General features: G+C 44.3%; 1 protein-coding gene across 2 annotated transcripts in view; it reads left to right on the forward strand.

The window, feature by feature from the left end:
* LOC311230997 (proto-oncogene tyrosine-protein kinase Src-like) overlaps positions 1-17,165 on the forward strand; it is a 62,672-nt gene that overhangs the window by 35,423 nt on the left and 10,084 nt on the right. For both annotated transcript variants that reach the window (XM_084317463.1, XM_084317464.1), the window contains 2 exons: positions 5,779-5,928; positions 7,194-7,349. In XM_084317463.1, coding sequence (XP_084173589.1) covers positions 5,779-5,928; positions 7,194-7,349 — 306 coding nt within the window. The remainder of the gene's footprint in view (positions 1-5,778; positions 5,929-7,193; positions 7,350-17,165) is intronic.

Genomic DNA, 17,165 nt, shown 5'->3' on the forward strand with positions numbered 1-17,165 from the left:
AGGGGGTTGTTTGGAGCTAGTTCTAGTCTCTCTTTTGGCGGTTGTTTGGAGCTAGTTCTAGTCTCTTTCTCTTTAGGGGGTTGTTTGGAGCTAGTTCTAGTCTCTCTCTCTTTAGGGGGTTGTTTGGAGCTAGTTCTAGTCTCTTTCTCTTTAGGGGGTTGTTTGGAGCTAGTTCTAGTCTCTCTTTAGGGGGTTGTTTGGAGCTAGTTCTAGTCTCTCTCTTTAGGGGGTTGTTTGGAGCTAGTTCTAGTATTTTTCTTTAGGGGTTGTTTGGAGCTAGTTCTAGTCTCTTTCTCTTTAGGGGGTTGTTTGGAGCTAGTTCTAGTCTCTCTTTAGGGGGTTGTTTGGAGCTAGTTCTAGTCTCTCTTTAGGGGGTTGTTTGGAGCTAGTTCTAGTCTCTCTTTAGGGGGTTGTTTGGAGCTAGTTCTAGTCTCTTTCTCTTTAGGGGGTTGTTTGGAGCTAGTTCTAGTGTCTCTCTCTTTAGGGGGTTGTTTGGAGCTAGTTCTAGTGTCTCTCTCTTTAGGGGGTTGTTTGGAGCTAGTTCTAGTCTCTCTCTCTTTAGGGGGTTGTTTGGAGCTAGTTCTAGTCTCTCTCTCTTTAGGGGGTTGTTTGGAGCTAGTTCTAGTCTCTCTCTCTTTAGGGGGTTGTTTGGAGCTAGTTCTAGTCTCTTTCTCTTTAGGGGGTTGTTTGGAGCTAGTTCTAGTATATCTCTCTCTCTTTAGTGGGTTGTTTGGAGCTAGTTCTAGTCTCTTTAGTGGGTTGTTTGGAGCTAGTTCTAGTCTCTCTCTCTCTCTTTAGTGGGTTGTTTGGAGCTAGTTCTAGTCTCTTTAGGGGGTTGTTTGGAGCTAGCTAGTTCTAGTATATCTCTCTTTAGGGGGTTGTTTGGAGCTAGTTCTAGTCTCTCTCTCTTTTGGGGGTTGTTTGGAGTTCGTTTTAGTCTCTCTCTCTCGTTAGAGGGTTGTTTGGAGTTAGTTTTAGTCTCTCTCTTTAGGGGGTTGTTTGGAGCTAGTTATAGTCTCTCGGGTTGTTTGGAGCTAGTTCTAGTCTCTCTTTAGGGGGTTGTTTGGAGGTAGTTTTAGTCTCTCTCTCTCTTTAGTGGGTTGTTTGGAGCTAGTTTTAGTCTCTCTCTTTAGGGGGTTGTTTGGAGCTAGTTATAGTCTCTCTCTCTTTAGGGGGTTGTTTGGAGCTAGTTATAGTCTCTCTCTATTAGGGGGTTGTTTGGAGCTAGTTCTAGCCTCTCTCTTTAGGGGGTTGTTTGGAGCTAGTTCTAGTCTCCCTCTCTCTTTAGGGCAGTGCTTCTCAAACTTTTTCTGTCAGGCCCCCCTTTGGCGGACCAAAATATCTTGGGCCCCCCCCCCCCCCCCCTCGCCCCAACAAAATAGTCATGAAATGGGCCATGTTTAAATTTATTGAAATAACACCAATATCGTGACCTGATCAAATTGACAACACCTTCCTTCGCGAGAGCCACCTTGCCTCGCTGTGAAACAGCACTGCAGAATGGTCAGCTCCCATCTCCTCACACAGCGCAGAGAACAGGCGCGCTTTCAGGGGTCGGGTTTTGATGAAATTTACCACGTTTATAACTTCTGTCAACCTCATTCAGCTCAGGGCTAAGCTGTCTTGACGCTGGCGCCTCTCTGTGAATTTACAGTGCGTCCATTGCACGTTTGGCAAGACCCCCTTGATGAGCACCTGTAGCCCCCTCCTTTTCCCTGCCATGGCCTGCGCACCGTCAGAGCAAAAGCCCACACAGTTCTCCTATTTCAGTCCATGTTCTGTCAGGTAACTGTCAATAATTTTGAAGAGCTCATCAGCTGTCGCTCTGTTTTTGACATATTTGCAAAACAGCAGATCTTCACTCAGTGACTGGGAATTTACAAAGCGAACATAGGAAATAAGCAAACAGTCTTTATTGCTGTCAGTCTTTGACAAGGCAACACGCATGTCATCCTCAAGGCTCAACTTGGCCCTATATATTGTTTTCAGAGCTGTCATGGATGAAAAGCCAGCTTCACACAGATATGTGGTGCTGAATGGTATCAACACCTTAACTGCTGCATCATGAGATACTTGTTACTCAGCACCACACTCTGAAACTAGCTCTCCAGGTGGTATCGGATGAGATTTCAATGAGTTCTTCCAAGAGTTTGGATGGAGATGTGTCAGGAAGCTTTGTCTCAATGTTGTCTGTAAAGTTTTTCTTTATTGAGAGTAACTTGGTGATCCTTTTCTGTGTTTTATTAAATAATGATTTTCAGATTTTGAGAAATGGTCAAACTTATCCAAATATGGTATTTTCATGGAGAACAGTGCAGCTGCAACAGATAGCACTTTAGTGATAATTTTCTGTAATAAAAAAAAAAAAAAAAATTTATTTTATTTTATTTTTTTATAAATCTCAAGGCCCCCCCTGTCATGCCTCTGCACCCCCCCTGGGGGGCGCGCCCCCCACTTTGAGAAACACTGCTTTAGGGGGTTGTTTGGAGCTAGTTATAGTCTCTCTCTATTTAGGGGGTTGTTTGGAGCTAGTTCTAGCCTCTCTCTTTAGGGGGTTGTTTGGAGGTAGTTTTAGTCTCTCTCTCTCTCTTTAGTGGGTTGTTTGGAGCTAGTTCTAGTCTCTCTCTCTCGTTAGGGGGTTGTTTGGAGCTAGTTCTAGTCTCTCTCTTTCTCTTTGGGGGGTTGTTTGGAGCTAGTTCTAGCCTCTCTTTCTCTTTAGGGGGTTGTTTGGAGGAGGTGTAAGGGAGCGGAGCAGTAGGAAGTGGTGCAGGGCTTGTGAATGGATAGGGGTGAATCACACGATCAGAAGTAGGTCAAACTAGGGAGGGTGCTGGATGTCCCCACGGCTATAAATCGCTGTTTCTCTAACGTGCACACACACACACACAAATATATATACATGCACATGCACACAGTGGGAGGGGAACAGTGACATGAGGGTAGGCTAGAGGGGAAAGATTGAGGAACAGTCTGGGAGGGAGGCGTTGGGAAGGAGGAGGGTCAGAGAGGGGGGGGGGGGGGGGGGGTGGGTGGGTGGGTATGGGCTATTTTGGCCTGGGGGTGAGTTCTGCTGTCAGATGGTCGGTTTGCCATGGATGATCTGAAGCGTGCAGATTACATGCTGTATTAAGTGTGATTCACATCGCGACACGGAGGGCGCTGCGCTACCAAGATTTGGACCCAATTACGCCGCCCCACGCATTCAGAAGATCGGGGGGTGAATTGACCTATCTCAAGCTCCGCCCTCTTTTCTCTATCCTCTGTTCAAGGAAAGCAACAGTCGTGATCCGAGGATCACGAAAAGAGGGCAGGGTTTGAGATGGGTCAATTACGTGTGTTCATGCAATGCAAGTTTTGCTTAATGCTTGTGCCATGTGACTGAAATAATAACACTGACCAGGCCCTCATTTATCAACGTTGCGTAGAAAGTGTTCTATTTCCGTTCCTACGCACGGAATTTAGAATGTGTGTACGCACAGAAATATCGGGATTTATCAACCGTGCGTACACTCCGTATTGATAAATACCATTTGTTCTTACCGTCAATGCTTGTGCATGATTATCCATATATGGTAATGAAACACCCCCCATGGGATGTGCAATAATGGACTAACCAGAGCGAACTCTGAGAAACTCCACGAGCGAGATTGTTCACAGAGGCGCTGTCGAACCAAGAAGACACAACCCGTGTTATGGGATAAATAAAAGGCTGGCGGACTTGTACACGGTGATGTCAGATATCAACGACTCCCTAAGACCATTGCTGCAATTCTGCCTGGACAGCTCAAAATACTAATAAAGACCGTTAACCACTGTTTGGCGTTGGTGTGTCATTATAACCATGCTGGAATATGAATGCCTTTTATTAGTCTCGTTCGATTGGCTACCGGGTATAATATGATTTGTAGAGTCATACAATCTATTTTGTTGTTGGTATTAGTTAGCCTATATGAATTACATATAATAGCAGCCATAGCCTACATTATGCAACAGTAACGTGCGCATATATAATAGCACATGGGACAGCCCTGCGAAGCCTGCACAGTAAACTAACTTGATCGTTAATCTAGCTGTTGTATCTTTACGCTTATGAAAACATTAAATAATATCTATAGGCTATAGGCCGTCTTTTTGCATTAATAGCCTATATTCTCAAATGGCATTTAATGGCTATCTCCTCACTGACGGACCAGTATACCTTATATCATATCATATTCCTATATGTCTCCCAGGAATCGTGGGGCTCTGGGGAATAACGGTTGGGAAGACCCTGCTATTATAGCCTATCCTTTATAATGTTATAGGCTATTTCATTTACAGTTTACTCTATCAGCCTACCCAGCATGTAATACGTTCTTTGTGAGAACTCAACTTGTTATTATTTTGCTCATAGATTGAAGAAATACGGAACGTTTTGATTTATATTTAAAAGGCTTTGACATTGTAAAACGAAATAAGTGGAATTTCGAAGTTATGTAAGCAGAATACAAGTCATATCACCCACACGATATATGCTACCTCCAGAGCATGTATGCTTTTCATTAATTTAAGACACATTTATTGCAAGGGTTTTGTAATACACATAAACTCAACAAATAACCTCTGTTCTCGTTGCAATGCATTTTAAATTATTTCTTATACAGTAGGAAGGGGGAAGAACACTATATTGTGCGTGTTCATATGACTTGTATTCTGCTTACAGCTTCGAAATTCCACTTATTTCGTTTAACAATGGCAAAGCCTTTTAAATATAATCAAAACGTTCCCGTATTTCTGCAATCTATGCGCAAAATAATAACAAGTTGAGTTACGCGGAGCGCAGTCAGTACACCCCGTATATTCCGATAACGCTATATATAAACCATGCTGCATTCATTCAGAAAGAAAGACCTATTATTCCAAATGCTATTTATAGGGTTTTGACCATAATTACACTACTGTCGCTATTTTACAATTAACTATAGTGAATTACGGGGGTCATACAGAACACGTCAGTTAAACTAATGAACGAAAGCTTATTTCCGTGTTGAAACTAATGCATGAAACTGATGAAAACATATGCCTTTCCGTCCGTCTGCAGTCTCCATATTCTCCTGCTGGGCGCCAGGTACGCATGGTCAGAGCTGAGCGTAGATATACACACAAAGTCAAGCACACGTTCAAATTGATAAGTCCCACACTTTGCTCAGAAATGATCGTACGCATGGGTTACGCACATATCTGTGCGTACGCAATGTTGATAAATGGACTATTGAACTAAGAACAAATAGATTTCAGTTAAGTGCTGCAAGACCCCCCCCCCCCCTCATGATGTCACTTCCTTATCTGAATATGGCCGCAACAGTGTCCCAGCTTGCGCATATATAATGAGAGGGGGGGGGGGGGTGGGGGGGGGGGGGGTGGGGGGGGGGGGGATAATGTCCCTATCTGTGAACTTAACTTTGCTCATATTTGCTGAAACTCGTGATATGTAGCATCGAGTAACTGCGAACGCTGGGAGTTTGAGCAAATATGAGCAAACTTGTGAGTGCACAGGGACACTGTATGTCATCATCTGCGGCTCAGATATGCGCTATAGCAAGCTGTGGCAGCTAATCTGAAGATAGGCATGCTTTGAACCATCGGTATCTGCTGATATGGGTAGAGAGAAATCTGCATTGGCCTGGAAAAAATATATATATTTGCATTCCTAGTTACTTGTCAAGTGCCATATTTATCATTGGCATCTGCGATGGTTTGGTGTTTGATTGTAAGGTCTCCTTCTGCCTGTGTTCTCAGGGGCATACTGCCTGTCTGTGTCGGACTATGACAACACCAAGGGCCTCAACGTTAAACATTACAAGATCAGGAAGCTGGACAGCGGGGGCTTCTACATCACCTCTCGTACCCAGTTCACCAGCCTGCAGCAGCTCGTCTTCCACTACCGTAGTGAGTCGCCGCTGTTCACCTCACATCTTTAATGTTCTTCAAAGGGACTGCAAAACGATTTTGCACACGTTCATTTAGTTTTACAGTTAATGAGTTTGAATTAGGGCTGTCAATATGAACACGATTCATTTGAAAAAATTAAGTATTTCACATTAATTCAAATAAAATTTATTTGTAAGGCCCGACAACACACGTTAATGTCCCCATGGGCCGGACACGTCTTCTTTAAACAAGTCAAGAAGAAACATCATAAACAATGCAGTTATGAACAGTCTTTCCCAGCGGTACAAGTACTAAGTAACGTTACGGAGGTTGCGCTACGATATTCTTGTTAATTATGCTTGGTACTGTAGCAGTAATAATGGAGATCTGCCAACAAAGTTATTGTTACATCAGAGAACAAAGAACAAATGTATTCACAAAATGGATCATATTTCAACGTTATTGAAGACTCCTGTGACTGATAGGAACTCATGATTACTTCCCCTAACCATGTTTTCATGCATTGTTGAAACACGTGTGAGTGTAGGCAAGCATCAGACTGAGCATGTGAGTGGAGCCGAGCCTCACAAACCTGTGAAAACATGAGAACAAAATGTCAACTTTGGTCAGAACCGCAATAGCCTACTGTTAAGCTCCTGGACAGACGGTACAGCTATCAGTAGCCTACTTGACTGAATAATATTTCATAGCTGCAAAGCCGTTTCCTATTTAGACTAGAATAACCTAGACAACAATGTAGAGAGAACAGGAGATCGAGCTGCCTGCAAGCAATATTGAAAGGATTTTCCAACCTCTATAGACGGGTTTCTCATCAACGTCAGACTCGGTGTGTGCATTAGGAACATATCCTGGTCAGAACAACGGGGCATACTACAATATATTTCCATCTTGTTAGCCATGTTAGGGATCTAAATAATCAATTCATGCCAAATCGAACTATGTAAAAGACGTATATATGTGAAAGAGGATTTGGCTAAATAACATCCAGCCGTTTCCCTTTGTTTTCGTCTCCATTAGAGACCTGCTTTTTATTGTTGCGCCGCAGCTCAACGCAGATAGGGGGCGACATAGTCACGTGATTCAGCAGGTATTATTGATTGGTTCGAACACATTATGTTTACAAACAAGACACCCGTTTCTCATTCACGCAAGACGGCTTTCATGTGTTCTTATAGATGGGGTTTTCTGTCGTCCTTCCTCGTCTCCTCCCTCTCTCTCTCCTCCCTCTCATCCGATCTCTTCTCCTCCTCCTCCTCCTCCAGAGCACTCCGATGGCCTGTGTCACGCTCTGACAGACGTGTGTCCGGTGGCCAAGCCTCAGACTCAGGGTCTGGCCCGGGACGCCTGGGAGATCCCGCGGGAGTCTCTGCGTCTCGACCTCAAACTGGGCCAGGGCTGCTTCGGAGAAGTCTGGATGGGTAAGAAGAACAGCAGTGGTGGAGTATTTTTTTTACCGTTTTTACCGGTATCCTCCACAAAAGGTTATTGAAGTTATTATTATTATAATATTTTTTTTCTTCTAATTTCTCCGTTCACGTTCAAATCTCGTTTTTATGTAAATTCGAAATTAAATTCGGAAATAATGAGACAGCCCTACTACATATATATTGCACCATGTAGAAATAGGACTATGAGCAGCCTAGACAACCATGAATACGTTGAAGTACACCTCTTTATATACCAATATGAACCCGTTACATCCATCGCACCATGTGTCCCTTGTTTTCTACCATGGAAAATACATTAACACTTTAATCGCCATGGGTTAAATTCATAATTTACCATCCCTCGCCAGCTCTATTTGTCTATGGAGAAGTTCCCCTTCTTTGCAGGGCTATAACTTTTTAAATTCTATTGCTAAATTGCCATTATTATGGCCCATTCAATGTCCTATATGTATTGTTCAGGGTGTAGCAACGTTAAACTTTTTCATTCACATATTCATACTAAAATATGGTCTAAAGTATAAGTATGTTTTTATCGTTTTCTGCAGCTTTCTTCAGAACGTGATTTATAGCCCTAAATGCATTATATTGATTGTATGGTGACTATCCAAACATTCTGCAGTCACCGAGAGACTAACACGGGGAAATAATGGTACCTGCCAGACGCGCCGCTCGCCACATAACCACGGATCCAGGATACTGTGTTTGGTTAGTTTATTGTAGTTAAAAACAGTTCATATAGTATCAAAAAATAGAATGAGTCACGGTTTGATTCATCATAGTGTAGCGTACGTGCGGTCAGCAAAGTGTGACTTCCCCGTTCACCCCCTCATTGTTACTGTTCCCGAAACCCGCAGGTGAACAGCTGACTTTACTACTACGACACCACGTGACCCATTTGTGAATGACGTGATCAATGACGTGACCCTAACAACCCGAATTGTGTATACCTGTCACCAACATGCCGGCCCCTAATTATTACATAATCTCATTTCACAGTAATAATTACCAATACTTCAATTAATATAAAACACCACAATACAAATTTCGTTCCAATTTTTTGTCTTTTTTTTTTCGATTTTTTTGTGCGCAAGGAGTTCATAGTTCATACATAAGGTCTTGATATAAGGTCTTGATACTCTTCTTAAATCAACCAAAGTCAAGTCAATTCAAACGTCAGAGTCACGAAAAAGTCAAAATAATCCAAAATCATGAGAAAGAAACAAAGCCTTCATGACTGTCGACTCCTGAAGAAGGCAAATCTTTGTCACAGGTCTATAGGGAAAGCTGCGGGTCCGCGTCTTAATCCAGACCTTTCGCACAGGTCCGATCTTGTCTGGCATCGTCTCTGTAATCCTCCCAATGATTCAGGAATTCCGTGGTGCGGAATCGTCCATTATTGAGCACTATGTCACCGGGGATGAAGTTCCGCTTGATCCTTGTTCTGTCGTTCCTGTAATTGTGGCAGGTATGTGAGATGTCTACTGTTGAGAATTGATTCCACTTCGTGGAGTACTGTCTGGAGTCCCTCCTCATCCTCTTCTCTCTATACCATCCTCCTCTCCTCTCCTCCTCCATCCTCCTCTCTCTGTCCTCTCTTCCTCCTCCTCTTGCCATCCTCTCCTCTCTTTCTCCTCCTCTCCTCCTTTCTCCATGTGCTGCTCTCTCAGCTTCTGCAAGTCGATTCTGAAACGTTTCAATGGATCCATATCTCTGAGACACCACGTCACTGAGGCTGCGTTGTTCTCTCTCCGCCTGCTCTTTCATCCTCTTCAAACTCTTCCTCAACCAACCAACACCTCCATCATTCTCTACTGAGGCTTTATGTGCTGCAGTACCAGTCTTATGCACTGGGGGAAGACCACTCCCTCCATCTTTCCAGTATGGGTTCAACTCCAGCTTATGCAGACCAGCCTGTTGGATGGCCTCAGCTTTGGCTTTCTCCTCCTCTTGTCTCTTCTTCTCCTTTTGGATCTTTTTTGACCTTTTCTTCTTCTTGGTCTGGAAGATGGTCTCCTGCTGTGTCTGATGAAGATGTTGGTCGAGCTCTGGGAGGAGCCATGTGTTCTCTCCTCTCTGAATCTTTAACTCCTGCTTGGCCTCGTCGATCACCTCCTGATGAATTTTACGTTTATACTCCATCTTATTGGTGCTGCTCGAGCTTTCAGAACTAGCTCCGAACGCTGCCATGACACTGTCGTCTCCTCCAACTGGTCCATTTACAGTCCATCCAAGCATCGTATTGACTGCATATGGCCCTCCATTCACACTTCGGATGACTTCCAGTGGTTCTAAGGATCTGGGAACGTTCAGACCAATCAACATCTCCACGTCTGCATCTATCTGTGGCAGATAGACATGCTTCAGATGAGGCCATTTTTCCAGATCTTGCTGTTGTGGGATGTTACTTCGATTGACAGGCATTTGATGTTGTGCAAAGATTTTTGGTATTTTACAGTATCGGTCACCGTCCAGTCCAGCGACTTCCAAGTCAGATGTAGTGCAACTGTCAACCACCTTTTCTTGACCCATGGTATGTAGAAGGATCCTTGTTTTACTCCCAGATAGTCCCAGTTTATCCATCAGACCCATTGTGCAGAAGGACGCTGAGCTCCCTGGGTCTAGAAAGGCATAGGTTTCCACTGACCTTTGACCTGTGCTTGATTTAACCTTAACTGGTACGATGGCAAGCTTGCAATCTTGGTCACCGGCCCCAGTAAGGCCACCGGTATGGATCTCGACTAGAGTTCTGTCCACTGCTCTGTCTGAGTTGCTCCTGCCTTTCTCTGCATCTCCATTCTCCTTAGAGTGGATGTGAAGCAAACTGGGGTGTCGTGAGCCACATGTCCTGCAAAACAGACGTTCCCTGCACTCTCTGCTGATGTGCCCAGTGCACAAGCATCCAAAGCAAACTCCATTCTCCTTCAGGAACTCCATCTTCTCGCTGTGAGCTCTCCTCTCCAGTAGAGTACATGACTCCAGTGTGTGTCCACCCTCTTTGCAGAAAAGGCAAGTCTCCTCACATCCATCCTTAACTCTGTTTTCCCAATGAGCATCTCTTTCAATTGTGGAGAACGTTGTGGCAAAACTACTCCCTCTAGCCTGAAGACGAGGCACAGGTCTAGCTCTGCCACTTTCCTTGAAAGCCCCCGTCATTGGAGCGTCTTGTATGTCTCCAAATACAGGGTCTGTAGCGATTCTCGCTTCCCGCTCAATAAAAGTCACAATATCTGTGAACATAGCACGTTTGCGATGTCTTTCCTGGATGTTACATGCTTCTGTTCACCATTTGTCCCTCAGCTTGTAGGGCAACTTCTTGATGACAGCAAGCATGTTTGCAGATGTGTTTAGGTCACATAGATTATGTACGTCTTTCATGGCATTGCAGCATCCGCGCAAGAATAGGCTGTATGCTTGTAAGGCTTTCCCATCCTCCGACTTAATAGCTGGCCATGCAAATATTTTGTCCATGTAAGCGGATGCTATGACGTGCTCATTCCCAAAGTGTTCCTGGAGTAAAGCCTTCGCCGTAGCATATCCAGTGCCATCAGTCATATGTTGACAACTTTTGACTAGTTGTTTAGGCTGCCCCCTGGTGTATTGATCCAAATAGTGCAGGCAATCAACAGCATTGTCAGTCCTCCTTTCTATAGTCTGTTCAAAGGACTGTATAAAGCCATGGTACTGCAGAGGGTCACCTTCAAATGGTTGGATGTCTCTTTTAGGCAGTGAAGCAATGCATTGCTGATGCACCAACATGGAAGTGAGGTCGTTTTGTTTTTGCATAATAGACATTATGTTGTTCTGCTCACTGCTGTTGTTCCTGGAAACAGGTTGTATGTCTCTATGCAAAGACAATGGAGGCCATGTAGTCTTTGGGACCGTGCTCTGTCTCAGTGTGAGTGCTGGGTACTCTGTAGCGTTTGAGATCATAGTCTGGGTCTGTGTGAGTGCCGAGGGCTTCTGGAGGTATTTGGCTCCGTCAGATTGCCTTTGCTTTGGTCGTGTGCCTCCAACATATGCAGGTTGTCCTCTTCCATCCTTGTGTGATACAAATGTCTCTGCATTAATGTTGAGGCCCTTTTCAAAGTAGGATTCCATTCCATCCGATTTACGAGAAGCAGCACTCCACACCCCTGACCCAGAGGTTCTCAGAATATTTAGCCTTGCTGCCGATGCAGCTATGTCCACTTTCAACTGAAGTTGTTCCTTTTGTTTCTTTATGTGAGCTTCCTGGTCTTCAAGAGCATGCTTTTGTTCAAGCAACTCTTGCCGAGCCATTAAGGCGGCCATGTCGGCCTCGGCTCTGAGACGTGTGGATGCATTAGAGGAAACCTTTGATCTAGAAGATCTTGAACCATAACTCTTGCTACCATGGTTGGATATGCTGTCCCCTGGTTGAACATCCTCTTGAGCATAACGAGTACTGTGCAACTGAGGCCCCGTCACTTCCACATTTCCCACACCCCCATGCTCTCCATTTTCCTCCTCTGTAACCTCATGCTGCTGTATTTCAGTAGGCCTGATATGAGCCTCTAACTGAATTTGGAGTGATTCGACTTTATTTGCAAGAGCTTTTGCAGTGAGTTATTTTTCTCTTTTCTTTGTCCTGTTTCCCAACATTTGAATCACTCATTTTGAAAGCACAAGAAAGTTATCACAAGCCATGAGAATCCAATTCCAACGTTCAACGCATTTGCAAAACCCGCCACATATATCAGCCACAGCAAGAGAGCAGTGCAGTGCAGCGCACGTCAATTGTTTGTTGTCACACACACATAATAGAAGTTTTGCCCGGCGGGCTGCGCACACACATGATCATCCACAGCGTGTTTCAGCATAATAACAGTTAGTTAGGTAGAACCAGCTCAAAATTGTTCCAAACGAACCAACATGGGTCCACACTGCGCAACGGGTCGGGTTACATTACCGCAAATCCGTTGACGTATGCTGGCTCGGTCCGGTCCTTTGTGCGTGCGTGCGATCATCCCATTGTTTACATGCGCGCGTTGCTCCTTTGCTCCGTCCAATAATGTCTGACTTATCGGGACCTTTCGTGGATCCAATAGACCTATCTCAAACCCTGCCCCTTTTCTTGATCCTCCAATCACAGCTGTCGCTTACCTCTGACTTCCTCGTTTGAGATGGGTCTATTGGATCCACGAAAGGTCCCGATAAGTCAGACATTATTGGACGGAGCAAAGGAGCAACGCGCGCATGTAAACAATGGGATGTACGAGTTTGTACGAGGAAGTCAGAGGTAAGCGACAGCTGTGATTGGAGGATCAAGAAAAGAGGGCAGGGTTTTGAGACAGGTCCATCCTTCGTTCAGTGTCGTATTTGCTGACAAATGTATGGTGACTATCCAAACATTCTGCAGTCACCGAGAGACTAACACGGGGAAATAATGGTACCTGCCAGACGCGCCGCTCGCCACATAACCACGGATCCAGGATACTGTGTTTGGTTAGTTTATTGTAGTTAAAAACAGTTCATATAGTATCAAAAAATAGAATGAGTCACGGTTTGATTCATCATAGTGTAGCGTACGTGCGGTCAGCAAAGTGTGACTTCCCCGTTCACCCCCTCATTGTTACTGTTCCCGAAACCCGCAGGTGAACAGCTGACTTTACTACTACGACACCACGTGACCCATTTGTGAATGACGTGATCAATGACGTGACCCTAACAACCCGAATTGTGTATACCTGTCACCAACATTGATGATCAAATACAGTTTGGTAGGAATCTGTGCGAGATAAAAAATTTCAACTGGACGTGGTTCTAGAAGTTTCTACGCATCATCTGATGATGACCGGATGGGCGGGGGATCGTTTATAATTCCGTGGGCAGCGTTAGATGATTCATCTAGTGTGGGTCATATGTTCATCAGATCAGTTTGTAACTGAGGGGTTACAAAACCCTGACTGTATTAAAGATTGTGATAGATTAAACCACTGCTAATTATCATTATTATTACTTGCCAGAAAGTACAGTTAATTATGGCAGACACTCAGAATAATACGGCACGGTGACAAAGAAATATCATTTAGAATATTTATTGTTATGCAGCAAATTGTACAGAGATGGGAATTAAGGTCGCGCTTGTATGGCGAAGAATATGAATAAGTCAGTCAGTAGCAAAAGTCAGTTGGAATAAATAATTCCTACGATGGGGTACTAGACTAAACGCCGCCTGGCGTAGGATGGCAATATAGGGGGAAACGCTGGTACCGCTGGAGACGGGGGGTTTCCTCCCAGAGATGTAAGCTCTGGAGGAAAGAAGAATGTTCGGATACTCAGTCTGTTCAATTGAAGAAGAAGGGGGTCTCGTATAGATCCAGTCCTTGTAATCCAAAGGCTCAGCAACAAAGCAATAACTGTAATCCAATTGCCCGATAGCAATGACGATAGCCAGCTAGCTTCGGTCCACGAAGCCAGCCCGAAGTAGATCTTCAAGGTGGTTAAATCCAAACGACAGTGGGTATTAACGAGGCTCTGCTCCAGGTAGTACGTTCCACAATCACTATAATCCAACCAATACTGGTTCTGCAATCGCCGCCGTAGGTTCCAATATGCACATGTCCAGTAGGTTCCACGACTAGGCCCTCCTCGTGTACTGGCACCAATGTATTTAGTCCACGCACACTGGCTAAGGTTCCACTAGCGACTAGCTACTAAACGAACGAACTGCTGGGTAATGCTACACACGAACGAACTGCTGTTGGCACGATTCACACTAAATAACGACTCTTTACTTCACATTAAGCTAAGTCGAACTTGACGTTACTGCATTAACTCTGACACTTTTACTATTCACTTCGCACGTGGTTCACAAACACTCTGTTTAGACGAACTGCTTGCACTTCACTGTTTTACCGAACGCCGAACACACACTACTGCTGCTGTTCGCACCTGCCACGATATATATACTTGAGTGGCTTTCTAGTGCCAAACCTCAGTTCTCGTCTCGAATCAATGCGCCGTCTCCAGGCATGTTCCAACATGCCCAGACTCGCCTTTGAACCTGACTTTAGGGGCGCGCCGTCTGGCGCCGAGAACGTTATCCAATGAGGAAAGTGAATATTACTAGGATTCAAACGCAGGCTTAAAGGGATATAACTTGTATATATAAATAATATACAAGGTATATAAAACAATAAATGTAGATTCTCAGCTTTAATCTGGCCCTTCACAACAAGTTAGTATAGAAGACGTTAGAATATAACGCTGAATCTTACCGTGGCTTCCTCGCGCCGCTGGCAGATGAGCATGGAACAGAATTTTTTCTATTATGGGATGGAGAAATGCCCGATCCATTTCCAGGTTGTATAATAGTATATACGTCCAAATCATGTTGTTTTTTCGAGTTATTTGCACCGATCGATGTTCACTGTGTCAATACGGAGTCTCTCTAACGATAGCGAGTGCCCGGACCACATATGGATGAGCACTACCGGTTCAAAGGTTAATTTCCGGCTGGCGATCTGCCGATCGGCCACCAGATGGCGCTCTTGAACCGCTAGAGAGTTGAGTGGAGCTTTGCAGTGTGTCTCAGGGCTCCGAAAAGGAAATATGATTTCGATGACAGATTTTTGAAATATTGACATCAAAGACGAGTTACGGCGTCTTCGGCAGAATGAGCATGGCTAGGAATGACGTGTAAACTCGTCCACGGCGATCATAGTGTTAAAATAAAGTCTATTTTGAAGTTCACCAGCTGAATTTTAAATTGTAAAAGTAGTGTTATCCCAAATTTAATTTTTTTACTTCGATATCGATACCAGCCTAAGTATCATGATACCGATTATAAAAACGATACCACATCAATAACTTAAAATATCAGGAAAAGTAATTATTTATAAAATTATTTTACCCCTTAACAGAACATGCCAACATTTTGGGAAATTAGCTTATCGTGTTCTCCAGAGAGAGACAAGAAGATAGATACCAGTTTCCTCTCTGTGCGTTCAGTAGAGAGCTATCTGGCTGCACGTTAGCCTAGCTTAGCACAATGAATGGAAGTGGACAGTGACGGGTAGCCTAGGTATTGTCCAACTTAACACCTCTCCCGAAGGCTATCCGTCACTGTCCGCCTCCATTCATTGTGCTAAGCTAGGCTAACATGCAGCCAGATAGCTTTCTACTGAACGCACAGTGAGGGAACTGGTATCTATCTTCTTTTTTTTTTTTTTTTTTTTTTTTTTTTACTTTATTTTTTAGCGTTTATCGCTTTTCTGGTCAAGCATGACCGACAGAAACAGGTTGAAATGGGATGTAGAGCAGGGGAAGACATTCTGAGAAATGACGGCGGGTCCGGGAATCGAACTAGTGTCCCCCAGATCCGTGACGAGCACGGTTTTCCCCGACGCAGAAATAGCGCCGAGATATGCGGTGAGCTACGGGAGCTCCCTGGTATCTATCTTCTTGTCTCTCTCTGGAGGAGACGGTAAGCTAATTTCCCAAAATGTTGGCGTGTTCCTTTATAACTTTGAGGTATGTGAGTATTTTCATTTTAGGGAACTTTGTACTTTCAGTCCACTACATTAATCTGAACCCATCAGTTACTAGTTACTTTGTTACTTTGAAGAAAAATATTTTGCATAGAAAACATGGCAAGAATTGATGAAGATAATGTATTTTCAAATTTGAAGCCTGCCAACTTCAGAGTTCTTGAATGTAATCAGAGCATCCAAACTGGACCACATACCACTTTTTTTTTTTAAAGGTCAATGATTCGAGGATTGAATGCTCCCAAGCACTGGAATACACAAACGTCATGTAGAACGTGTACTTTTACACTACGCTCTCACAGTGAAACTCCTCGCTGTCGGGTGAAAAGAAGCAGCTGGCGACTGCACATGTATCAGAGGAGGCATGCGGTTGTCTACACCCTCCCCAGACCGACAGAGGGTAGCGCACCGACGGTGATAAACACACAGGGACTTGGTAGAACGACCGAATTGAGAAGAAAATGGGAGAGAAATAAATAAAGAAAAGCACACTGCTACGTTCAGTCTCTGTTATTATTCTGTATTGAGTCATTCCCCTTTTAGAAGTTGGCCGAAGTAAAAAATTTAAACCATCAATATCCCACTGAGTCGGTCGTTGTGCATTCCCTGTAGCTCTATCTGCCATATCGTTTTAGAACCATCATCAAACGCATCCGAGATATCTCACTACTTCGTGAAATACTGCACCTTCTTTTCTCAGATCCCACCAGTGTTGTAGTCGAGTCACTAAATCTCAAGTCTGAGTCGAGTCTCGAGTCCCCAGTGTCCGAGTCACCAAAGAAGAACCCTAGTCCAAGTCATCAAGGTTGAGTCCACACCACTCTGGCAGTCTGGCAGAATCCGCATGTAGGTGGAACACACGTGTCTGCCCTTGCACGGAATTAAATAATGTTACGGCATTAATATAGCCATCAAAAATGAGTCCAAGACTCGGATTTGCGTCAGAGTCCTGGGCCCTCATTCATCAATGTGTGCGTAGAACATGTTCTATTTCCACACGTAAGCACGGAATGTAGAACTAGTGTACGCACAGGGAAGTCGGGATTCATCACACGTGCGTACGCAGGCTCTACGCACACCTGTCATGATGAATCCCACCTTGGCTCTGCGCCGCGGCTCGTGCATGCTTTCACGTATTTGCATACCAGAAACGCCCCGATTAACCATATACGGTAATGGAATACACCCATGAAATGTGGAAAAATGGACTAAGCCGAGGGAAGCGTGTCATGAGACAGGCTGACAGACGTGTACACTTACGGTGATGTCGGATATG

The sequence above is a fragment of the Notolepis coatsorum genome (assembly GCF_963971535.1).
Source record: "Notolepis coatsorum genome assembly, chromosome: 6".
In the NCBI taxonomy this organism is placed as follows: domain Eukaryota; kingdom Metazoa; phylum Chordata; class Actinopteri; order Aulopiformes; family Paralepididae; genus Notolepis; species Notolepis coatsorum.